Source organism: Festucalex cinctus, chromosome 3 (assembly GCF_051991245.1).
Source record: "Festucalex cinctus isolate MCC-2025b chromosome 3, RoL_Fcin_1.0, whole genome shotgun sequence".
In the NCBI taxonomy this organism is placed as follows: domain Eukaryota; kingdom Metazoa; phylum Chordata; class Actinopteri; order Syngnathiformes; family Syngnathidae; genus Festucalex; species Festucalex cinctus.
In genome coordinates, this window is record NC_135413.1 from 19,064,343 (window position 1) to 19,091,495 (window position 27,153).

The following is a 27,153-nucleotide window of genomic DNA, read 5'->3' on the forward strand; positions in this document are numbered from 1 at the left end:
TTGGTAACAAAGGACATCCTTTGTGGAGTAGAGTACAATCACAACGTAAACAAATCTAACTTATTACTGTCAGAGGTGGAAAATCCAGGTCCAGAAAGTTAAAACCTTGTCACAGTTTTGCTGCAGGTACAGTCGACAGATATGACATGTTGATTGGTTGTGTGGTCAACTTTTCATTTAATTGTAATTTCTTTACAAAGAGAGAAGTGTACAAACATATCTTTGAATAAGACCCATGGATTGTTCTTTACAATGAAGCAGGATTGCTGGACAAAACAGACTGATTTCGGTTTAATATAAATGCACAAAAAGAACTCGTTTGAATATTTAAAAACATTGATTTGACCTACTAACAGAACTTTGGGTCCACATTCAGCACACAATAAAACAGATGAAACAACCAAATGCAGAAAAAAATAAAATAAAGAACAAAAGTTTTTGGTATTTTGTAAATTCCAAATTCCAACCTGACCGAAATAAAACACTAACTACTGTTGTTGTCACTAACAAAGATAAAAGATGAACAAAATGTAATATATGAAAAGGAGTGGGATTATAAAAAGTAAACATCATGACTTTCACACACACAAAAACAACATGGTAATTATTTCACTACGCTCGTGCCGTAACAGGAAATTTTCTTTTACTGCATTCACAATTTTACAATCCTTAATGAGGAATAACTGGGGGACTGGCCATATATTTAAAGTATAAAAAAGTAATTAGAATTTGTAAAGTATTTTGGTGTGCCGATTACTTGTGATTTTGATTCACCCAATTATTCCTCATCTGAACCTTGTAACGACGGTGCTGTTAAGATAAATAGAATGTCCATAAAACAGCCAACAAAATAGGTAGCCCTCTGTTTAGTTCCATGCAAACAAAATCCATGTGAACTTGACTGATTGTATCACATAGTGCAAACACATCTGGATGACATTTTGGGAATACCCCCCCAATTTATTTAATTAGCTGATGCTACATTACCCCTAAGTTAACATTTTGGGATGGTTATGTCGTCATCGTGTTCTTTTGAGAAACAATTAAAACTACCAATACGAAAACAAAACTTCTCTTTTGGCATCACTCCCTCCCATTAACCTCCCTTTTTTCCAGTAAGGTAAACTTTGGTCTCAGAAAACAGCAGTTTTGTTTTTCCCCCCCCCTCGTTGAAGTCAAGGGATCATCGCTGCTGATTAGTTTTCTACTTGATGATCCTTCTGTCATTTTCTCACACATTTATTCTCGATCAAAAAATATATTTTCGTTTTTTTAATAAGCAGAGGCAAGATTTTGCACGACTTGATCTTCAACTCGTGTTTACTCTGACATTCGTCACATTTAAATGTGATCAAACATGAGATGTTTTTAGCATTCCTTTTATCTACAATTGGTTCACTTAGTTCAATTGGTTTCCTACATTCAAATGCCTAAATAAAATAACCGTCTCATTTAAAAAATATTGAAAAATAACCGAAAAATTCAACATTTCTTTTTGGATAATTGCATTGAAAGTGAAAGAATATCAGCCTGAGTCTCGTCCTCTTCGTTTTTCCTCTACTTGTCATCTTCATCTGCACATCTTGTGTTCTGCATCAGCGCTGGCCATGTTGAAGCCACGGCTGGGGTCCTGCTGTCGTCTGGACTGGGGAGAGAGGGATGGCGCGGGGGGAGTAGAGAGATAGAAGGATGACAGGAAATAGAGGAAATGAGTGTGATGATGATGTGCGTGTGATGATTTGACAGATTAGGACAGAAAGGAGGATGTGAAGGTGAAGGATAGCGAGAAAGGAGGTAGAGAGAGGAGATACATTTAGTACAAGATTAAAAAAAAAAAAATCAAAATACTCTATAGCACACAAACTGAGAGATTCCTTATGCGTGCATATGTGGTGCTATATCTTTTACACATAGTCAATGAATTCTAACTCCACATTTCTACCAAAGTGTTTAACAGAGACACTAAATTGGTGCGTTGGTCAACACGGCTAAGCCTTGAAACCTATCCTACTGATAGAAACAATTACAACAATTAGAGAAATTATTAGTTTTGTACAACTGGTTAAAAAAATGAAGCAGTTCAACAAAGTTCCACTAGAGGTCACAAAAGAGCTTTTTAAAGGGAGTTCTGTGCCGTTGACAAGGTTGCTGACACTTAGCAGGATATCTGGCACTGATAAGCACACACACACGTGATTGACATAACTTTCGAAGTATTTTGTGACAACGAGTGTGGGCACAGCCTGCTCCTGCTGTAAAAATACTTGTGGTTATGTGTTTACACTTGTGATAGCTGAGAGAATTGGAGAGGGAGGGGGCAGAAAGGTGAGAAACTGAGCAAAAGGGGTGAAGCAGGTAGCAGAGTGCAATCCAGGCAGAGATTGCAAATGGGGTCACTAGTTCAACTGGAATGCCATTTGTGACTCGCCATTATAACAGCAAAATATCACACAGTCAAACGCGCAAGCTAGTGCAGTATGTCATGATATAATTTTACCCCCCACCAGACTGACTGGCTCGACTAGCAGTGAAGAAAAGCATTTGTCAGAAATAGAGGCAAGTCGAGTCCATTTCAGTCCGTCTGTCTCATCTTAAACAAATCAGTCTGTTGATTTTTATTTTTTTCAATTAATGCAGTACAAGTTAATTGTCTGAATCTAAATTTGCCATTTGTGGATAAAGCTGGGCCGCATTGCATACAAAATAATGGCTTTGTCGATGACTGACTAGTTTTTGTGAGAAGAAAAAAAATAAAAAAATCACTGTTTTTGCCGTTTCACTGTGCGGGGGGTTTTCTTTGCAGGAGGGAGCACTCTAATCATATGGGCAGGAGAGCTTTCTCTATTGATCCACACGCAAATTGAAGCCAGCTAGGCCAGTGTTGGCCGCTTAACCACAGCTCAATACGAGAGAAGTGTGTGTGTGCGTGTAGCAGCTTTGCTGTGTCTGCAAGTTTGTGCATTTATCCACTTGAGCAATATGAACGTGAGATGAAGAGGGGGGCTGATGTCGATCAATACTAATGATATATTAATGCTTTCTGGCCCAGATTATCATTTACCCCCAAATTCTCTTTCTGCTGTGTGTATGTGCATTTACCAATTTATTGCAGCCATCCATCATTTTTACAGATACCTTTTGACCTAGACTAAGTGGCAAAACTCTGCGTTTGGATGATTAAATTAAGTTCTGTTTTAGTGAGAAGTTTTTTTTTCTTTTTTAAACTAAATAATTCAAGAATAATAATAATAATAAAAAAAACACTGAACTGAATCTTTAAAATATGTATTAGCTGTCTGCTCTGTAAACATTTAGGGAATTGTAAGCCAGTAAGATTCTTCTCAAATTGATGGAGAACATCTATCCATCAATTTATATTCTGTTTTCGTGTCCTGTTAGGGTCACGATAAACTAGTGCCATATTTATCGATTGATTTATTTGAACTAAAAGGGACAGTGTGTGGATTATTTTTTTTTTTTTTAGATTTTTTTCCCCAATGTTCATTTATTAAAAAAAAAACAAAAAACACCACAACAGAATTATTAATTTCAATATGACCAAGAAAAAAAAAAAAATCACATTAATGTGCATTTTTGATATAATTGTTGGTCTTGTAATCACTAGATCTTACATAGACCGAGCCACACCTTACAGGATGCTGACATGTTTACCGCCATCTTTCTGCTATGGATACACAAAGGTAAAGGACTTAGAGAACGTTGTAATTGGTGGGAGGCTTACAAAGTGTTGTTTCTCTGAAGCATCGGAGTGTGAGTGCTTTAAAATTCACATGCTTCAAACTTAGGTTTGTTGCATTCTATTAGTTCACCACTAGATGGTATTAAATTCTACACACTATCTCTTTAAATAAAGTTTAAGTTAAGAAACTTTTACATGTTTCTAACTTTGTATTGAATTGATTATATCAAAAGTAAACTGGTGCTTCCAGGAAAAAAAAATAAAAAAAATAAAAAAGTTTTGGTAGACGAACAACAAACAAACACGTTACATGAGTCAACTAATTAAAAAAAAAAAAAAAAGAAAGAAAAAAACTCAATTATTCTGTTCCAAAAATATATCCAAGAGCATTATGTCAATTTCGGGAAAGTAATGCAGCCTAACACGGGACACACCCGCTAATTTCCCAGACTAAATGTGCATCAAAACAATTTCTCTGCCAGATCTAAGGCCTCTCTATGTCTTCTTCAGGGTCTTTCAGGGGTAGGCAATGGCAATTCTATTGATTCAGTGAGAGACACAAGTTTTCTTCTTCTCTGTGCCTCAGGGAAGAAATTTGAGATCAGCGAGATGAAAAGTGACCTTCAAAAAAAAAAAAAAAAAAAACGCCTGACTTTCTCTCTTTGTACTTTCCTCATCTGATCTGTTTCTACTGAGTGCATTTCTTTCTGTCCTCTCTAGATTATATATGAACAGGAGAAGCCTCATTGGTTATGTTTTGATGAGTTCTTAATACATATTTTAATCTGATATATCTCCTTTAGGGGCAGCAAGTTGGTGTAGTCAGATATATCACATCAATTTAAATGCATGCACATATTGCCAAGCATGCAAATAGAGATTCCACATAAACAAAAACAGAGAAGGAAAGTAATGGAGAAGAGCATATGCACACCCGCGCACATGGTGGTTTAGTGCATGACAGTGTGATAAATGTGAGAAATGAAGGACACAGACCCTGTTGTTTTCTGCTGGCTGTTTGTCTGTCATCAGTCCCAGATTTTAGAAACCACAGGGTCCTAAAAAAATAAAATAAAATAAATAATTCAGGGTTCTATTGTCGGACGTCACCTTTCTGTGTATTTCACCAAAGCCTTGCCAGTAAAGTGAGTTTGCATTGAATAAATGATTGTTTGGGATGCTTACAACTGCAGGTAGGATGAATAATTGATATTTAACAGAACGTACAGTAACAGAAACCCAAAGTACTTTCATCCATCCATCCATTTTCTTGACCGCTTATTCCTCACAAGGGTCGCGGGGGCTGCTGGCGCCTATCTCAGCTGGCTCTGGGCAGTAGGCGGGGGACACCCTGGACTGGTTGCCAACCAATCGCAGGTTCTTTCTGGTCAATGGTGGTAAACCTTTATTTCACTTTTGAGGCTTTTGTGACACGTTTTGTGACAAAAACCACAATCAGTCAAAGGCAATCAACTAATAAGCAGGCATGTATGTAGTCATTTAGGGTAAAATCAGTCAAAGGACCCTTCACGTTCCTGCACAGTACTGACAAAAAGTTTAATTTGAAAGTGAAAAAGGTTGAAACAACATTTTGTAGTCTTGATGAAAATAGTTCAATTTTACTCTCACCTTCTCATCTTCACTGCAACCCTGATCATTTTCCTCACACCTGCTTCGCTACCATCTTCCTGAATCAAGTCTGCACATGAGCAGTAACAGGGACTAGTCCATTGCATGGATAATAAATGATTTAAAACGAATAAACTGTTTTTTAGTATGTTTTTAAGAGACATTTGGGGATCCCTGGAAATCTTGCTTTTCCTAATGGCAAGTCGTACCGTGCTATTAATTAAGAAAAGTTCTATGGCAAACTGATCATGCAGTAAACCCATGATTCCATAAAATAATAAAAAAATAAAAATAAAAATAATAATTATAATAAAAAAATAAATAATAATAAAATAAATACTAGCACACCTCAAACAACCCTAAAATGTCCCAAAGCACAAGCATGCAAACAGGAGAATTAAATAAAAAATAAAAAAATAATAATAATACAAATCCCCATTGTTGTCGTAATAATTGCAATTACAGTAAATACATAAGGAAAGAAAATAGATATATTACTATGAAAATAACTTTTGGTAATTGTTTTACTAATAGTTTTTCATGTATATGATAATTAATAACAAATATTTACTCCTGTAAAGCCGATCCACAAACAAAACAAACAAAAATCACTTGTAATTTGCCTGCCGCGGCATGTTCACATTAAACGGGAGACACATTCATATTTGCTGTCTTTTAATCTTGCTTTAATTTGAAAGTGACTGGATATAATAAAAGTGTCTATGCAATCAGTGGTCACAATTTAGCTTCAGACAAAAGTGCGGTGCATTAGAAAAACAGGCCATATTCAGTGAAAAAAAAGTCTTTTTTTTTGGTTTGAAGTTTTGTTCTGTTACTGTTTCAAATCAAGTTACATTGTCAAAGCATTTCTAAATTTTCTCTCTCTCACCTCTAGGTCCTCTCTGTGTGATCGCTCTCGCTCTTCAAAGTCTCTGGTTCTGCGTCGAGCCTCCTCAAATGCCGCCTGAGCCAAAGCGTCCTCATGCTATGCACATGCACAAAAACAAGCAGTGCGTCAGACAACTTTAAAGTCTCCAGAGACGGGGCAAATTGCAAACAAGTTACTTAATAAAAACTCAAGTGAGATACAGTATTAAGGTATAATGTGTTATGTGAGTCGAGTTAAAGTTTACTGTGTGCTGTGTTAGTCTTACCTGCGCCCTCTCATCATCATATTCCAGGAATCCCATCCCATCCAGCCTCTGCAGGTCAATCCAACCTCTCCAAATCACGCACACTCCATTCAAGATCATTGGAGCCTTTAAATGGACCTGAGGAATAAAGGAGCAAAAAAAAAAAAAAAAAGATCTCCAATACCGTTCACTATAATATCAATAGAACAACATATTAGGACGTGTGCGATGCACCGAACATGATATGGGTTATTTATCATGGCTTGAAACAGACTGACTGCTCAGAAAGACAGAAAAAAAAATAACAATGTCGACATTTTCCTAATGCAAAAGACTGACTGAATGAGCCAGTCATATATTAGTAACACATGGGGCTCTATTTTCGTATTTTCGTAGACCGTGCACACGCGAGTGCTTCTTGATTTTCGTGCCTCATTTAGCATGTTTGGGAATTTGACAGACCGTGCTGCGCCATGCTGGGCGTTCCCGTGAACCGAGGGCATTTTCTTTTACTTGCCCTCGGCGCGTCTGACAATTTGGTGGCTGAAAGTAGACTAAACTTTATGTCTGCTGAAAGCAGGTCTAAGTTGTGGCGCAGGTCAGCTGGAACGCGATTTTAGTGAATTTGATCGAGGTACAGGAAGACAGATTCTGCACATGTGTGGTGGATATCATCGAATTTAGTTATTTGATATGACAACGGTTGCATCAAAATTTCGGAACCATTGCATTATTATTATTATTATTACTATTATTATTATTATTATTATTATTATTATTATCCATCCATCCATCTTCTTAACTGCTTAGTCCTCACAAGGGTCGCGGGTGTTATTATTAATGATGATGATGATGATGATTATTATTATTAATATTATCATCTTTATTATCTCTGTGCTGATTTTAAAGCGAATGAGAGTAGCTGCTCCCATTGATCAGCAAGTAAGTAAGTCGGCTGTGTTCACGCCCACGACGACGCAAACGTAGATTTCTAGCTGTGTACGTCTGGGAAAATACAATTAGAAAGGAAACTCCACCCATATGCGCATTTACTTGATGCTTTGCACTGGACATTCACTGGGCACGAAAATAGGGCCCTAAATGCTGTTTTTGTAAGGGATACTGGGAATATTGATTTCAACCAGCATTTGAAACCATCTTGTAGATAGATACTGTATGTGAGTACAGTCAATGTGAAAATCACCCCACTCACGTATTATCAGAAGAAGGATGTACTGTACATGCAGACCATTTAAAAAAAAAAAAAAAAAAAAAAAAAAAAAAAAAAAAAAAAAAAGTCATCGAAAAGTTGAATAATTTCCATAATTCAATTCAAAAAGTCACATTTTCACAGATTATAGATTCAGGGCCCACAATCGAAGTTGCTGAACACCTTAAAATAGAAAATAGCATCTCCTAGCATGAATTTGTTATTTCTTTTAATCCTGTGTAGTTTTTATTTTTACCGTGTTTTTAATTTGGAATGTGTCTGGATGAGAATGTGTTTAAGAAAAATTTCTGTCACCATTTGTGTCAGACAATAAAGTATTCTATTCTATTCATTTCAAGTATTTATTTGTTTAATTTTACCCAATTCAAATACAGGTGAGCACATGTGTCGCGATCCGGTCCTCGAGGGCCACAGCATGGCACGTTTTCTTGGCTTCTCTACTCCAACGCACCTGATTCAAGGATTAGGATAATTATCAGGCTCCTGCAGAGCTTGCTGATGAGCTTAAATATGAATCAGCTGTGTTGAAAATGGGAGGCCTCAAAAACCTGTAGGGCTGCGGCCCTCGAGGGATTCAGCTTGACACGACCACTGCAGGTGAGGATCGTTATCAGGCTTCTCCAGAGCTTGCTGATTAGCTGTCATTCGAATCAGCTGCATTCGAGAATAGAAGACATGGAAAACAGGCTGGATAATGGGCCCCGAGGACCAGGGTTGAAAAACAGTGGTCTATATCAAGAGTAAATGGCAACATCTTGAGTCCGTGCCACCAAAGTTTAGATATGCTGAACAATTTTTTTTATTCACAATGAATTTTTATTTATTTATTTTTTTAATTCACCACATTCTGATTTGACCTTCAAGTAGCACTAAATAACACCGTGTGACACATAGAACATGGTGGAGTTATGAAAAACTTTGTCTTTTTTTTTATTACTTCAGTCTGTTTTATGTGGTATTTATTGTTATTGAATTAAATAATAGTTTATGAATGAATCAACAAATAAACCCTTCTTCTATAGCATACATGCTTTTTTCCTTTTTTTTTTTTTTTTTTTTTTTTTTTTTTTGAGACATTGGGCAGCTCCAAGCACCAGTATTTCACTCAAGCTATTTTTGGAGAAGCTCATACAGGGCCCTCTTTTACCACAGCTACTCACACTGCACAGAGGATGCAGGGGGACCGCACCCCGAGAGGCTGCGGGTTTTTATGTTTATTCCAGTTAGATGTGCGTGTTTGTGCATAAGACAAGGAAAGTGGAGAAAAATTAGGAGCAGGAATTGAGAGATGGCTTCCACATCGTTGGATCAGAATGGTACTTTAAAAAGAAAACTTCATTTTGCTTGACAAGGAAAATGTGTGTGTGTGTGCGTGAGCTGTGTGTATGAGGGGAAAATATGCAGAAACAGTCCAACCACAGACTTCCTCTGAGAACCATGTCAACCCCCACATCCATTTGCTAACACACACACATATACACACAGGGAAAAAAAAGAAAGGGAATACAGCAAAGATGTGGCAAAAAATTCTTCCTCCTCCCCCTAAAATGGACGAGTTGTGTTATTTGGTGAGGCCTGAAAGCATTGGTTTGATCAGTTGAAGATTAGTGTACTGTACAAAAAGTCATGTGCTGTTACCAGCATACTACAGGGTTTGCAATTTAATAAAGTTTCATCATTGGAATTAAGATGAATAATGTTTTATTCACATGAACACATTTTCAATCAACTATTCAAATTTGTCACGCCACAACATACTCAGAAGATAACAAAAGTGTCGTAGATAAAGATAAAGATTTGAAGTGCCGGAGCAAACGTGATTATTCTGATGTGCAGCAATGTTAACAAACACCGCACACAACTCAGAACAGAAAATTGAGCATGTATACTGCATTAGTGCGAACAAAACATGACTTGTCCAGACTGGTTCATCAAAATGATGGCAGGTCAGGGTCGCTGTGGCACTGACAGACATGATGTTCTCTTTTTAAACTAATTAAAACAAATAATTTTGAAGCTTTAATATTGTTCTTTCACAGCGATGATGCTGATAAAGTATCGACAAGCTCACATCACAGCTATGGCATGTAATATTTAACATACTGTACATTTGTATGCCAAACAAGACTAGATTTATGCTCCTAATCCAACTATCCATACATTCTTTTTGTAAAAACTTTGAAGTTGTTTGATATAATGATTGAACCACACTCCATTTCCCAGAATACATTGCGTTATCTCCGTCTTTAAAATAGCTGCCTAAACATTTTGGGCATTTTGTTTAGAGTACACTAGTGAAATACACTGTCTCATAATTACTGATATGTAATGACAGAGAATTTCTCTGAATTGCATTGAATTAAATTCTACTTCCTGCAATTAAAATGCAATTCAACATCCTGTGGGGTGGATTCAAATTCCATTGAATTCAAATTAATCCATCAAATTGAATTGGATTCTGAAATTTTGAATTTTGCACAGCCCAATACACCAAGTAATTTCCACAAAGGCATGATTATGACCAACAACAACAACAACAACAACTAGACGAAGTGCAATTTCTGGAGAAATTGCGTGGGAATGCTGAAAGCTGAATGCCAATTGCTGAATACTAAGCTGAATGCTTATGAGGTAAATTGAAAGATAGATTATGTGCAAATTACAAAGTTTTGATTGAAGTTCAAAATATATGAATTAAAAAGAACTGAGCAGTATCACAAAGCTGGTAATGATGATCAGTTGTATGTATGAAAGTGGGAATTAGGAAAAAGTTCAATGTCAGTCCCATTGAAAATGAATGGGGAAAAGTTGATATTTAACGTCAAATTGTGTGAGTACTGTAAGTAACGTGGAATCAAACTATATATATATATACCCCGGAATGCGGTGTAAATCGGAAGTATTATGTGGGAGTTGTTTTTCGGCAAAAAAGCGAGCAGAATAAAAATCCGAATAACATATGTGGGACGCTTTCAGCATTCCCACAACAACAAAACCCTCCCATAGCCAAAATGTGTTAAAGGTGTATTCAAGGATCTTCTTGAAAAGTAGAAGAAAAACATCCATTTGTCAGTTTTTGAAAAATGTGCATGCGAAAGACCAGCTCTCCTGCTCGTCCAGAGGAATCGCCTAAACTCTAAAAATGGGAGTGATATTTACTTGAAAAAGTCTTCTAACGGTTGATGCGCTCAGAAATTTCAAGTCAATTTTACAAGGAGGAAACTTTACTAGATTTTTCAAGTAAAGTTTGCTGTTGCCAGTCCCTCCCTTTGGAACGACCTTCCACTAAATATTAGGCAGTCCCCATCGTTATCCTCTTTTAAAATACGTCTTAAAACACATCTGTATTCTTTGGATTTTGGCGAGATTGGGATGAGACTTGTTCTTGATGTTTTGTGGTGTGTATGAGTTTTATGTTTAGTCTACTTATTTATGTATTTATTTATCTCTTTATTCACTACTTCATATTTATTTACTGATGTAAAATATATGTACTTGTAAAAAAACAAAAACAAAACAAAAACAAACCCGTATTTGCACTTCAAAATGTTTGCTTTGTTCTTGTTTACCGCAAAACTTATGTTTGTTTATGTACAGCACTTTGTATACAGCAACACCTGTTCTTAAAGCGCTTTATAAATAAAGTTGAGTTGAGTTAAAGCTACTGAAAATAGAATACTGTACTCAATTTTGAATCACTACTGCCACTTGATGAAAAATGAAATTGCACATACCCTTTTTTTTTTTTTCTTTTCACTCACACAAACTTACATGGTCTCCCGGGCGGGGAAGCGAACCCACGGCAACCGGCACCGAAGGCAAGTGAGGTTCCACTCCTCCACCCGGAGCCCGTCTGCACATACCCTTCTTCACATACACAATGCGCATATGACGTCACATCCGCAGACGGCGGGAAATTTGAACCAGAATCCAGTCTGAAAACTATTGGCCAGACGCTTGCAGGAGTACCCATTGTGAACAGCTAAGGTGTTAATCTACTACTCGGAAGATGTTGCTGTCACAAATTGTCAAATAAAAAGTCAACAGCAAAGATATTTTTTGGGAAAAAAAGTTCCATATAGCAGCTTTAAAGTCCAATCACAGTCACTGTTCTCTTTGTTAAAGTTACAGCAAATACTTCCAAGTGTGTGTACATAAGTCCGTGTATGACAATGAGTGTTGGCGGACAGCGTGTCACACAGACGTAGAGGGAAGAGTTGGCATAACATCTCTCATTCAGCCTCATGCCAACCATCCAGTCAGCATCTAACAACTGCCCATAAGACACGAAACTGCACCCACGAGCTGGGATAACACAATAGGCATCTTTGTTCGAGTAGTGACAGTATGTACCCCCAACACATGGACACACTTTCATTACACAATCTTGTAGATTTGTTTGTTCTTTGTTGGTATTCCGTCCCGTGTCCTTGACTTACACTTGAAGTTGAGTTGCATCAGTGTAAATCAACGTCTTGTTTCAATTGATCAATGTGAGTCACATGTAGCTCAAGCTCTTCTTTTCCCCCTTTCTTTCTCTCTTTTCCCACTTGACACCACCCCTGCGAGCACAATAAAGAAAATGACCCACGCATTTGTCTCATTACTCATCCCTGATTCACACACAAAGACACACACACACTATCTTTTCACAGCCAGCTATATGAACATGACACCAACACTGTCGCGTCATTTCCCATGTTTGGGGGATAAATCACTGGTCATGAGGAACTGACGCTTGGGGCCGTTCTCTATATAAACTGTAGCTTTTAAGTTAAAGTTAAGATTGTGAAAGTTCACTTGAGTTAGTTGAAATTGTCATTTTATGATCAGTATTGCATGGACTTTTTGTCCCCTGGTCTGACGTAGAACAATCAATTTCTCGGGGAAGAGACGAAATGAGGGGTGTTGGGTTATACTTTGTGTGTGTTCATTAGTGTTGGCGTGTGTGCCAGGGGTGACAGCAGCAGGTGGAGAGAAAGCCTGTTAGTGGCAAACCTCGTTCCAAACCACAGAGCAAACATTACTGGTCTTTTGGGTGCCACACAGGCACTCATCGGCCTGAAATAGAATACTCATACTGTAGATACATAGATTAATACACACATGAACACGCACACACTGGCCAGGACAAACGAGGCACCTACTCAGGCTGAAAATGTGTGTTTTCATTAGAGATAATAAGCATAACTGATTACTGAATAAATGTTTTATTTTTTATTTTTTGTATAAATGTAAGGCACCAGGTATACAGTAAGACATTAAACACTATACAGGGCTGGACTGGCCATCTGGCATACAGGGCAGATGCCCGGTGGGTCGACCTCTTTTGGGGCCGATGCAGTGCTTTTTCATGATTATTTTCCAATATGTACCACAAGTGACTGGTCCACAATTTAGAAGACTCCATTTCGAATATAGATCGCAAACTCAAACATCATCAACAAACATAAGTGGCAGAACTACTTGTTAGGCAAGACTGGCCGGGCCGGTGAGCTGAAATCAAAATGCCAGGGCCATTTTTTTTTGTTTTTTTTTGCTGCCAGTCCAGCCCTATACCAGTATACCATCTTTGAACCCTTCTGTCAAACTTCACACTGACATTTGTATGCATATGCTTTTCATTGCATAATAATGTTATCATGGGTCACCAGCAGTTTGTTTTTCCATTGTGGGCCTGGAGACATTTGAGTTCCTCTTTGTCTGAACCAACTGCTGCTTGTTCCTACGGCTTTCACAGGCATGCAAATGTCATGCAAATGCATACAGACGGCAAATCTTGTTTAGATAAGTCATTCACTGAAGTTTGTATGTGAAGAGACCTGACTAAGATGGTATAACCATTCTAATCTAATTCATTTCACTTCCAGTGCCAACAGTTATTGTGTTGTTTCTGCAAAAAAATAAATAAAAAAAATAAAAATAAAAATAAATAAAAAAATAAATAATAATAATAATATTATATATATATATATATATATATATATATATATATATATATATATATATATATATATATATCAGTTTGGTTTGTATTGCTATACTGTGCCTGATAATGCAGTGCTTGGAAGGTAGTTAGTTATGTTGGTATGGGAAATTTTAGAAACAAGCAGCAGGTATTAGACCAAGGGTCACCATCCTAATTATTGCGAGAAATCATTAATATGAGAACTAACTTTACATAAATGCTTATCATTAATAAGTGTGTACAGGCAACAATACGAGTCACTGTGCTGCTGTCACATACAAGTTTAAGGAATTAGCCTACAGTACAAAATTTGGACTCTAAAACACAAGCTGACCTGATTTCATTTGAATCTATTTAACGATCTCAGCCTATGTAAATAAATGTTACATTTCCTGTGAATACTAATTTTGCAGATTTCCCCTTCTATTGTATACGTTATAGTGTACGGCTGGGTAATTAATCAAACTTTAATTGGGATTTAAATTTTGGCTTTTAATGATCATAAAAACATTTTAACCAAACAAAATTGATGAATATGCCAAACAGCGTGATGTGTGTACGCACGCCTTGTGAAATGTTGCCTTTGCAATAAAGTTGTGAACCGCACCAGCACCTGATTTTAGCCTAAATTTATCTGTTTCACATTAGAGTTAATTGAGTTTGATTCATCTTTCTTTCCTTTGACCTTTCTTCTGGTCCCCTGACCTTCTGAACTTCACGACTATGGCGAGAGTCTGAAGTATTTGGTTAAGGTGAAGGGTAAGGGATTTTTATTACGTTTCAAATGAATTAATGAGCACAAATTCACATGAATTCACATGCACGCAAACACATATTAATTAAAAGAGAGAGAGCAATGATGATTATATGTTGAATCGGTAAGAACAATTCTGAGCTCTCAAAAAAAAATAAAAAAAAATCCTAATGGTAAATATGAGTATGTTGTGACGATATTATTTTCTTGTGCTCCAATTTTCCCCCCAAATTAGAGACATACCGACCAAATGATACTAATGCTGGTTTGACTGCATTGACAATCCAGGTAAACAGTCTCACATACTTCACTCCTCCCACAGTTGCTGGAAGAGAAGGACATACAACAGAGGAATGCAGCTGACACACACATGCTGGATGTCACACCAGCCTGACCTCTCCCTGCATCGAATCTTGTGTCACTGTCAGTTGTTTGTGAATCGCTCTGATAACACAGATCATTTTTCTTGAGCTCCGCTTGTAGCGAGGATGTACAGTAAACAGAGGATGTGGTCTGAGTGTGGTGCAGTGCATTGTGGGAATGGGCGTGGCCATTGATTTGAGGCCTAAAGCAGGAAATATGAAACCTGGGTGGCATGTGAGTATATGCATGTGTTTTGTGGTACGTTAGCCTTTGCTAACTGGGAGCCTTTGAGAGCAGCAGGAACAGAAGGAAGCAATTAGTGGGGAGACTTTGATGATGTCACTGACTGATGAAGAGCCCTTGGCACAGCTTCTGTTCAAAAACACTTCTTATCTGACACCAAGGCCTTTCATTTAGTGATTCATTTTAAGCAGCAACGCCTTCTCCTGTCGCGTACATGTCAATGTCAACTCACTGTGTTTGCGAGTCATTGTGTCAGAGAGATTTAATAGCATGAAAAAACAAAAAACACGTGCTTCTAGGTATGGGTGACGAATAAGAAAACTATTTTAATAATCTGAATTCATGTCAAAATAAAATCAAATATCAAGCATTTTCCTTTCTGTTTACATAAAGCAGGGACCTATAAATCAAACCTTTCATATCAAGTGTTATTTACCATATAAGGCCTGAATATTTTTTCTTTTGACAGCTAGCCAACTTTCAATAGCGACATTTATTGTGATTGGCTGGTGTCTAGACTCTGCCTCTCACTGAAAGTCAGCTCCAATTAGCGTAAGCAGTATAGAAAATGAATCTATGGCAAAATATATAAGACTGATATGTCACAATTCACCAGTAGTACTATTTAAAGGTCATATATCCAGGAACTAATAACCTATAAATGATTGTAGCATTGAAAAGTGGGCCTACTGAAAAGGATGATCCAAAACTTATTATTTCCTCCAGACATAACTGAACTCTGTTCGACGTCCCTATCACACAGTTCAAACCCATCACAGGAAAACCGTCGTTCTTGTTTCAACCCTATTTCAAAAACATAACATGTGAGAACTGCGCATGTCATCACTTTGTATTTAAAGTCAAAGGAGATTTATAAAAAGTTAAATGGCCGTGGAAACCATAGGGTTGTGTGCCTCCTCCAATTGTTTATAAATAGTTATAATCTACAACAAAAGTGTTCAACAATCAAACAATAGTAGGCAGTTCATATTAAACCCTTACCTATCTTTGACGTGGCATTAAAAGGATACTTCACTTATTTAGCCCATTATAGCAATAAAAAGTTAATATTTTGTCTATAATTAATTTGATACTTTCATTATTTTTCACGTACAATTAGTACCTTTAAAAACACATTTTGCAACTTGCTGTCGACTGAAAATGACATCACAAGGGTAACCAATCACAGCTCACCTGTTTTCTAGGTTTGGTCATGTGACATTCACAAGCTGAGCTGTGATTGGTTACCCTTGTGATGTCATTTTCAGTCGACAGCAAGTTGCAAAATGGTTTTTAAAGGTACTAATTGTACATAAAAAATAATGAAGATATCAAATTTATTATACGCAAAATATTAATGTTTGACTGCCAAAAATGGCTAAATAAGTAAAGTATCCCTTTAAGTGGATGAAACTTTATCCAGAAAAACTGGGGACGATCTTAACGGACTTCAGACAAGAAGCATGGTGCACCCAGCCAGTCACATATAGACAAATTCAAACTCACATTCACACCTATGGACAATTTAGAGTCTCCAATTTCCATAACATGCATGCGTTTGGAATTTGGGAGAATGCTGGTTTTCCTGGAGAACTTGCACAGACTAGAGATATTCCAATGGATATTTGAAAATGGATCTCAAAACTGTGAGGTGAGCCTGCCAACCACTACAAAATTCAACCATGCTGCCATGACAAACACGAGATCGTAAGCAATGTAATAATCCAATCGCTTGGATGCGTAATTATGTATTACAATTCAGGTCTACAGAGTAGCCAACACTTGCTAGCTTGTTCGCTGCTAATGCTAAAATTAATGTCCCCAGCTGTCTTAAAGGATGGGATGATTCTGCGTTACTGTCTCAGACGCGCATGCACACGCACACCCACAAACGCATGCATGCACACGGACACACACTACCCAATAACGTGGATGCTGCCTTGGTTTGGCATGGTCAGTATTTGGAAATTAAAGCAGGAGAGGGGGTGGAGCTCTGGAGAGGCTGGCAACCACTGTGGATTTTATTCTAAACTTTTATAAGAATTTTACAGAGAGAAATAAAACAATAAATAATGCAATGCAATGTTTATTTACATTTTACTTCCATCCCTATATTTTTATGAAGATACAAGTATATTCTTGAGATATAGTAATTTATTTACTATACTAAACCCAAAACTTGAAAATGGCTGTTTCTGCCCAAATTGTAAGCAACTCTTTGATTCCTTGGCCTATAGCTGAAAAACAAACAGCCACAAACTCATATTTCAAAAATATCATATGTGATCTTAGAACTACCAAAAAAAAAAAAGATTTTTGAAGCTGAAGCTGACCACCTCTTAAAAAAGATACTTTATTTAATATTACAGATAGGGGTGTGCCAAAAAAATCGATTCATAAAAGAATCGAGATTCTCATTTATTAATCGAACCAAATCGATATTAATATGCAAAAATCGTTTTTATTTAAATTAGAAATGAAGAAGAAAGGGAAAAGGCAGTTGTAGCCCACATGCTGCTTTTGTGGAAAAGGGCACGAACAATACAAAATGAATAAATGTTTAAACAAAAAAAAAACAACAAAAAAAAAAAAAAAAAAAAAACTTTAATGTCTCTATTTGTCATTTGTCTTGCAAAGCAGACTGGAGTAGATCATGACAATGTTGTGCATATCTGTAAATTGAAGCAGAAATCATTTGTCAATCAAATAATTTTGAATCGAAAATCATTTCAATCGAGAATTGAAAATCAATTCTGAATCGAATCGTAGACCCAAAAATCGTAATCGAATCGAATCGTGAGACAGTCAAAGATTCCCAGCCCTAGTATCGAACATCTCTAATCTTTACACGTCTTAAAATCTTCAACAAAATATCAGAACTTTATATCATGTTTATTATGGTGGTCAGATAATGTGTACGTGTACTTGACTTTGCTTTTGCAAAACAACTGTGCAACTGCTTTATGTTGATTTTCCTGGCCTCATTAAAATTTCATAGATCTGTGAGCACTATGGAGGTAACAAAGAAGCTGCGCTATCATCTTCCTAAAACACACACACGCATCGCCCCAAAATACAGTTCCCTCTCGCATTCTCTCTCACACACCCAATTACACACGGCAACACTCATCAACACAACGCTCAGTTGCGAACCATCAGTGCACGAGTGTTAAATAATTGAGATTAGTCCGTCAGCTCTGGGGCAAGCAGGTCCATCGATTCTACAGACTGCATTTTTAATGAGCTGCCAGCCAGCATGCATTTCAGCTGGCCAGTGTCCGTGGAGGGGCCCTTCTGACACACACACACACACACACACACAAACACACACGCGATCTGCGAGTTTCAGCGAGGTGCCAAGGGAGACAATTAACAATCACAGCAGCAGCGTTGAAATGCTCCGTGCACTGCTGCTGTCTGGCCTCTTTAGGTTGTTTCAACTTTGTCTCTGATTTCAATTGAACCCAATCAGCGGTGATTCCACCTCTGGGATTGCTGTCAATTGATCAGCACAACGATGACATTTTATTCTGTTATTCAGCTTTCATCCTGACATTCAGTTAGCGATCCTCAGCTGTGTTGGCTAGGGGAGAAATGGAAAACAGGCTGGATAGGGGTACTTGTGGACTGGGGTTGAGAACCACTGGCTTATTGGATGCCAGGATAACTAAAACACCCTCAAAACACACTCTTGTAGAAGCTTTTGTCAGCCACAGCTCACAACCAGACACTCACACGCAAATTCATCGACATAATATGCCATTTTGTTCAAATAAAATACTGTGAAAAAGTATTTGCCCTCTTCTTGAAATCTTTTTTTTTCTGTGCATAATTTCACCACTTTAATGTTTAATTATCATGAATCAGACAAAGACAACCAAAGTAAACATAACATTCTGTTTTAAAATGTAGATGTTATTTATTAAAAGAATAAATATTCATACCGACTATATGGTGTGAAAAAAAAATACTTGCCCGCTCAAACCTAAAAACTAGTTGGGCCTCCCTCAGCAGCTGTAACCCTTTCCAGTCTGATAGATGTCACTTACTTTATTTCTCTTTTTTTTTTTTTTTTTTTAATTGTAGCATTTTGAAGAAGCTGCTCAAATGTATTTATCTATCTATCTATCTATCTATCTATTTATTTTAGCTTAATTTTAATTTTGCCAGACAGTTTCTTAATTGAAGTAGGTCTGGAGGCAATCAGGCTTGGCAGTGTAAATGAACTCGGCAGCTTAAAAAAAAAAAAAAAAAAAAAAATTTGTCACAGTTAATTCACGATTTAAAGTACTTTTCCCACACAGATGGCATTGAATTGTTTATTTCCTTAAGAAATTTCTTATTTTGTTAATTAAATAAAAAAATTTTATGTTTACTTGGGATATCTTTGTCTGATATTTATATTTGTTTGATGATCTCAAATGTTCAAGTGGGGAAACTGCAAAAAAAATGAGAATTTGAAAAGAGGAGATTTTCATAGCACTTACATTCACATTTTGGTATAATTAGGTGCTATTTTCCCCAAACTGTTTTAAAGTGTGCAGGGTGGGATAAAATTATATCAACAAATATTTGCGCATGCTCTATATTGCCGATTAAACATGCTGCAGAAACAAACGCTCACTCTCCAAGACAATTATTTATTAAAAATTTCTTAGACGGAGTAATGATTTTTATGATGATTGGTAAAATGGGCATTTTTATAAAACATACTCGATAATGTTACATTTTGGCATTCAGTTCACACTAGTCTTTCCGTGTTTATGACAAACAAATGCGAGAGTGTGCTTATGTTTGTTTGTGTATGAGCCCTACCTTTCCTGTCTCTCTCTCAAAGTCAACATACTCCCTGGTAGGAACCTGCCTCTGATCTCCATGCAGGTTGGCTGGAAAGAACTGGAGGGAGAGGTTGGTGCCTGTTGCTACAAAGGCCTGTCGACGGGGAGAATGAAAGGATTAGACACTCACAACATTATGACAATACTAAGAGTTTTATAAAGTCTGCCAAGAAAAAGACACGTTATGTAAGGATTGGTAGGCAAATGCGAAATGATTGTTAATTTGATAATTAACTCATTTGCTCCCAATAACGTGTAAATATGTTTTTTTTTAATGTTGTAAGTGCCCCAAAGACGTATTTATACGTTTTTTTTTGTTTCTTTTTATGCTAGAGCATACAGAAGGCTTTGATGCAGCCTCTCAACGGCAAAGAACGGTTGCAGAAATGGTAGTTATTACACAAACGGCCAGCAGGTGACAGCAGAGCAAAGGAGATCAACCAGGGTCATCTAGAAAAAAAGCTAAATTACTTTGAATTTTAAATAGATTTGTGAAAACTGATGAAACTTAGCTCTCTTCTAATGCTAATTGCTGAAAAACAAAAACAGAAATATACTTTTTTTCCTGATGAAAGAAGAGACTTTAATCTTTCTTTTGATAGGTTCCATGTTTTTATAGCAATAGAACACAATATTCTGTGGGCCTTGCAAAATCAGTCAAAATCCAGTCAAACAGCCAGGAGCGAACGGGATTGCTTCTGTGAAAATGGCTAGAAGTGAATGAGTTAAATACAACTCTAAAGAGCAGCAGGTAATGAGTGCAGACTATTTTTTTCTTCAAGTAAAAAAAGATTATTGAGTTCTAACATCATATTCCTTAAAGCAAATTGTCCAAGCTTTTAAGGTAGAGCTCACTAAAGTGATTATTTTCCCTTTTGCTGATATTAAAATGAATTAAAGCCATTTTCTAAGTATTTGACCCCTGTAAAATAGCTTTGGACGAACAACACTTGTGCTTTTCTTACACACGCTGAAAAACAAATGAGATGAAAAATCGATTGAATGCACTGCGCTCTCGGAGAGCAACGATTTGTACAGGCAGAACATTAAGGAAGAAATTTCCATTTTTATGCATCTGTGTGTGCGTGTCTGTTGTCTGTGTGTGTGTGTGTCTGAGACAGATCAATACTAAGGGCATTTAGGATGGATCTTAGCTGGATGCGCATGAATTATGTACTGCGTCATATTTGAGAGGAGGGGGAGAGAAAGTCTGAACGCAAGAGTAAAGAATATAAGTCATGACAAACATTCAAAATAAATTCAAGGATGCAACGATTGTGTGTCTCTGTGCCTCTCACGCGCCAGCACACACGCACACATGTATTTAGAGACTCTAAGAACACCCAAGTCCGAATTTCTGCCCTATTTGACGTATTGGATTACAACCATCTGACAGTAATTTGCTGCCTACTACTGCTCCAGAGAAAAGGAGGGAAGGAGAGGAAAGAGAGGGAGGGAAAGAGACAAAGAAGGAGGGTGGGTCGAAGGAGGAACACAGTGAAAGATGAGAAAGAAAAATGGAGGGAACGTGCAATGGCAGGAAGGAGGAAGAAAGAGAAGTTCAACAGAAAGGGGAAGGGAAACGGAACTGAGATGGCAAGACCAGAAACCAGCACAGCATGAAAGTCAATAGTTGTCATAATGAGCTAGCTGAGGTTAAAACTTACTTTGAATTATTGTCCCATCGATCACGACCGTCAACATTTTAAAACTTCTCATCATATTCAAGCTGTATGATCTGTAGGATTTGTAGTCAAATGTAATAGCAGATTACAGTGTTAGACACGATGCATCCATATCATTTTCTTTTCCTTACATATACTGCATATATTGCATTGTTTTTAAACTCTGACAATGTGATGCAATATACTTATTATTACTTTTTTTTTTTTTTTTAGTAAGACAGTATAATTCTAACAACTGCAAACAATGATTTGCCTCTGACAATGTCAGTATTGGATTGGGTGAGTGATAATTTTGTCAATGACAAAATTTCGTCACAAAACTGTTTTTTTTTTCCCCAGACGAAAATGAAACAAAAACTAAAATAGAAGCCATTCGTTGAGACGATGACGATAACTAAATTGACTGACAATTTCGTCAATAACTAAAACAACACAGTGATGATAATTCAGAAGAAAAAAATTAAACGTGGGTGGCGAAAAGAACCACTCAGAAATTGTTCACTACTTAATGTTCAAAAATGTTTACATTCATTGTGCAACTGTAAGATTAATCTCGGGCAATTACGCACTTTTTTTTTCTTTTCTTTTTTTTTTAATTTAGGTGAAAACTAAGTTTTATTATTGTCAGTTCAACCGGTTTCACTTAAATGTGTCTTGGGTGTTAAAGTTACAAATAGGTGTGTTATAATTTTATGTATAAAAGTTTAAATGTAGCCTATGCTGAAGGAAAACATTGTCTAAATTGTGAATTTAGTCGACTAAAATTTCTCCTTATTTTTGTTGACTAAAATTGGATTACAACTAATACAATCAGATGACTAAAAACCTTAATTTAAAAAATACATTAAAATTTATTGTTAAAATTAACATTGGATTATTTTGTGCAAGTGTACCTAAACAAATGGCCAATTAGTGTTCTTCAAAAGCTTTAATTGCACTACAGACTGGTGCTATGCAAACTCTGTATTAGATGGGGTGATCATGGTTTTGCAAAGGTTTTCGATGTCTCAACTGCTATTGTCTTGTTCACAGGAGGATAGTAATGAAATTGGTATGATGTCACAATATACCGTATATCAGTAGTCCTCAACCTTTTTTCAGCCATGGACCAGTTCATCCAAGTCCATAACTTTCGCAGACTGTTATAAATGATACTTTATAAAGTTTATACATATTTATAAAGTATTAGTTGATCATCACATTGTTGATGTGTTTCCTGTCGGTTAGACTATAAAAAGAAGCTTGAGGTGTCTTTGTGTCTGCTAGTTGTTCACACTGACTGTGAAAATAGCAGGAGGTCTTTCGATACAGATACAGTAAATCAGCGACATGATGTCACGGCTGCCGTCCGCCTGTTAAAACTGTAGTCGTCAACTCTCCGAGAGATGGAGGAGCTTATAAATACAACGAGGACAGACAGTCCGACGCATCGGCGGACGAGGAAAGACGGTAAAACTAGACGGGCTCCCTTACTCCCTGCTGAGATGGTGACATGTAAAAATACAGACGGAATGACATAGTGTCTTTTGCCAAATTTCACAATATTTTTGGAGGACATAATTGGACGCAGCTTGAATAGATTTGACTCAATAAGTTTGGAGGCATAACACAATGACTATACAGTATGAGCATGTTATAAAGTTAGAAACGTATTAAAGGCAACTTTTTATATTTTCAGAAAGAAGCGTTGTTTGCAGACAGAGCTAAAATCAATCAGCCCAGTTTGTTTTCATAAGATGAACCACATGATTTCACTTAAGGATGAAATGGTTTATGATTTACTGATTGATAGTGGTACAGTTTCAAACTATTTGAGTTACCATTTCAAATGTTAAAATATATTTGCTGCTTTAATTAGAGCTTCTGGGAGTGACAGTTCTTTTTCAGCTTCTTCCAACAAGCAAGCAAAGAAGATGCAAACCGTAGAAGAAGACATGCATATCGTCGCTGCTATGTGAAAATCACATATGTCCATTTTTTTTCCCTTTTTTTAAAAATGTTTTTTTTTATTTTAATGTTTTTATGTTTTTGGGATGTCTGCTTTCATTTCATGGTGTATGTATATTGTTGCTGCTATGTGAAAAACAATTATGTCCATTTTTTATATTTTTTTATTTTTATTTTTATGTTTTTGGGATGTTTGCATTCATCTTCATTTATGTTTGTTTTTTTTTCTTCATTTTTTAGCTTTATGTTTTTAGTTTTTAAATGTTTTTAAATGAATGCAGAAATCTCAACATATCATTGCTGCTATGTGAAAAACACTTATGTCCATTTTTTTTATTATTTATTTATTTTTGATGTTTTTGGGATGACTGCATTCATTGCATCGTGTACGTATATTGTTGCTGCTATGTGAAAAAACACTGATGTCCATTTTGTTTTCTTTCTTTTAAAAAAAAATGTTTTTGGAATGTCTGCATTCATTTCATCGCAAAAACGTAAAGATGAAAAAATGATGAAAAAAAATTGACACAATTATGTTCATTTTTATATGTTCTATTTTTTTTTCATTTTTGTATCTTTACGTTATTTGGGATGAAATGACTGCAGACATTGCCAAAACATGAAAACAAATTTTTTAAAATGGACATATGTGTTTTTCACATGGCAGCGACGATATGCACGATGAAATGAATTCAGACATCCCAAAAACATAAAAAAAATAAAAAATAAAAATAAAAAACCGACATAAGTGTTGTTGTTGTTTTTTTTGTTTGTTTTTTTTACGACGTAGCTAAAACTGGTGGTATAGAGAAGCATGGCAAAGGTGTACGTTACGGTTGTGCTGAATTGATAACATGATCAGAAATCAGGAAGGATCACGTAATTTTCAACAGATTGATATTGGCTGACAAATATTTACTTTCTTCATGCAGAAGTCTGTTCTGCGGTCACAGTGGTCTGTAGTGGGTGGCACATTTGTCCCCAAACTTATGTTGGTAAAATATTACTAGTAGTAATTTATCAGACCAGACTCCATATCTCAAAATCATCACCAACCAACCACATTTGATTATGTAATTTAAATCGTTACTAGCTTGCCATAAACTAATGGAAGAAGAGAACATGTTTGTGTCACTTTGACAATTCCAAATTCTTCAGGCACCCACTTGTCTACTTCCTGACTCTGTCGAGTCAAAACAAAAACACCCCAAATACTGCCCGCCTCCACATCCCCTATATAAACAATATTAAAACTATGCACATTACTCGGAAGTGTCTCTGCAAATGTGCATTTTTTTTTTTTTTTATATTCTTGTTATTTATATACATACATTGCTGTCATTTTAATTGAATTTCATATGGTCATGCATGTTTGAAAATATATTTTGATTCCTGCTGTTTACAATTTTGAATGAGCAAAAAGGGACATATAGATTATATATTGATATTGAACAGACTCATATCTGAGTATGAACATTTGGGATACTTGGTTTGCATTTGCGAAAGATGATGCCCATTTTTGCAGATTGTTCCCTTTTACATCAAGAAAACGTCAAATGTACGAATCATCTCATCACCTACAAAACTGCTACAAAATAAATTCAAATGGGAGAAACAGAAATAATTCCTGATCAGCAAAATCCATTTGGAGCTCTGCAAGACTATATTGTTTTATATATCAAACCACTGTTCCTTTTCCCTGTTGTGTGCACTTTCTTGTTTGAGACATGACAAGGTACTTATAATGAGGACTATTAAAATAAAAATGGTAGCCCAGACGGTGTGATGCAACCGTAATCTGTCTGGGTGATCACGTGTTGATGTCTGGGTGTGAGTGTGCACTCATGATTGTTGCAGGAAGTATAGCCTATCACTCAGTCAGACCTGATGACATGATGGACAGCTTGTCTACTTCCTGGTGCAACAGTCAGCATTTATTCTCAGAATAGTTTTATTTTTGTATGTATTTATTTATTTGTTTGTTTGTTTACTTTTTTATTTACCAATGCATTCAAAAAAATGACAAAGAAAAAACACAAAGCATGTTAGACTGTTTAGTTTCGTGCTACTACTTACTATTTCTGACCGTCCATCTCTGCACGCGTTCTGGAAGCGGGCTTGTCTCTCCTCATGGGGTCTGTCCCTGAAGCCGGTGTATTTAATCTGAAAGGAAACATATGGAAATCTTGAGAAGCCCGGCGACGACGAACACATTTAATACGCAGGAAGTCAAGTCAACACGAACATTCTTTCTTTTTTTTTTCTTTTTTTTTTTTCCAAGAAAAGCCACTTTTGATTTAAACTATACCGCGCTCTGGTTCCAAAAGAACAAAGATGCAGGCAAATATGTTTGGAGCAGCTTTCATAACTGTTCATGTGAGGTTAAAATAAATATAGTTGCACTTATTGGTTATTAGAACGTGTATATAGACACTTTTTTCAATAGGGTTAAATCGCAGATATGATAATTATGTTTTTTTCCCCTCAACTTCAAGCAGTAATTAACTGTTTTTGTTACAACATCCGACTAAATGAAAATACTCAGCCAGCTGTGTGTGTATAAGTGCTCACCTCACACTCCCTGCTCAACTTGCGGAAAAACTCCTCATTCTCAAACTTGCTCCTTTGGTCCGGTACTACCCGCGGCATCTTTCCCACTGTGGATTCCTCACTTTAATCCCAGCTTCCCTGCCCTTACCATCAATTACAAACAGCCCACGGAGTCAAACTTTTTTGTTTTGTTTTGTTTTGTGTCTTCGAGTCTTTCAACTCACTTCCCTTCCGTGTGTGAGTCGGCTTGCCTCTTCCTCGTGTGGAGAAATGTGTATGCTGCTGTCCACGCGCGTGACTAATGTTTTTTTTGCTAACCTATCGCGCTCTTCTGTTTGTCTCCGAGTGCGCCTTATTAACTGACCCACGTAGACAGGGGGGAAAAAAAGATGAAGATCAAATTGACGGCGTCTCTCTCTCTCTCTCTCTCTCTCTCTCTCTCTCTCTCTCTCTCTCTCTCTCTCTCTCTCTCTCTCTCTCTCTCTCTCTCTCTCTACCTGCAACTTTCAAAACGCTCCTCCCTCCGTGGGCCTGGCCAAACTTCACACATTAAAGCCACCATTCTTCCATTATCGATAGATGATATGATAAGAAGCCACGGAAGCCACCTATTTCATAATGAATGTGCCACAGACCACGTGACACCTACGAATCAATGCCAGCATAAGGGTATGATTGTAACACATGCTCGCATGGTTTTGTTTATTATTGTGGTAGGACTAGTGTGTGATGATGTTCATCAAAACGCAAAAAAACACAAATATAAACGTAATCATTACGAAAATAGGAAATCACCGAAAGAAGAGACCATCTTTTGTGGGTTTTCCGAATTCCGCATGACCGTGAAGGCACCCAACGCAGTCTGCTTCCTGGCTCCGCGGAGTCGCTCTTGCTCTTGTGACTGAACACCCAAAATACCAGCCGCCCCCACATCCCCATCCCCACCACCCCCATTCACAACAATAATACAACTACACACGCTGCTCGGCGGATCACCGCGCATGCGTGCGGTCCCAAACCGCAAACTTTATGGGATCCATATGTGAGAGGCGAACGAAAGCAGAGTAGAACAGTTTTTCGAGATTGGGAACTTTTTTCAACTGCTTGTTTAA

General features: G+C 36.9%; 1 protein-coding gene across 4 annotated transcripts; it reads right to left on the bottom strand.

The window, feature by feature from the left end:
- Positions 1 to 153: 153 nt before the first annotated feature.
- Positions 154 to 26,479, bottom strand: cbfb (core-binding factor subunit beta). 4 transcript variants are annotated; one of them, XM_077516435.1, is made up of 7 exons: positions 26,063 to 26,477; positions 25,568 to 25,654; positions 19,837 to 19,953; positions 6,484 to 6,600; positions 6,219 to 6,314; positions 4,697 to 4,758; positions 154 to 1,640 (listed from the first exon to the last, which is right to left on the bottom strand). In XM_077516435.1, exons 1-6 carry the CDS (start codon positions 26,138 to 26,140, stop codon positions 4,729 to 4,731), a joined length of 525 nt encoding a protein of 174 aa, XP_077372561.1. In that variant the 5' UTR covers positions 26,141 to 26,477; the 3' UTR covers positions 154 to 1,640; positions 4,697 to 4,728. The 4 variants fall into 4 exon arrangements, with proteins under 4 accessions (XP_077372561.1, XP_077372562.1, XP_077372560.1 ...); XM_077516436.1 differs by having other exon boundaries at positions 154 to 1,645; XM_077516434.1 differs by lacking the exon at positions 4,697 to 4,758 and having other exon boundaries at positions 26,063 to 26,479.
- Between the last annotated feature and the right edge of the window lie 674 nt (positions 26,480 to 27,153).

What these genes read in the sequence shown, in the direction of transcription:
- cbfb (XM_077516433.1), bottom strand. Translation starts at nt 26,140, where the DNA reads ATGCCGCGGGTAGTACCGGACCAAAGGAGCAAGTTTGAGAATGAGGAG. An exon ending in GAGATGGACGGTCAGAAATA is followed by an intron (nt 19,954 to 25,567) that starts GTAAGTAGTAGC and finishes CCCCGTCGACAG; the next exon opens with GCCTTTGTAGCAACAGGCAC. An exon ending in ATGATGATGAGAGGGCGCAG is followed by an intron (nt 6,315 to 6,483) that starts GTAAGACTAACA and finishes GCATGTGCATAG; the next exon opens with CATGAGGACGCTTTGGCTCA.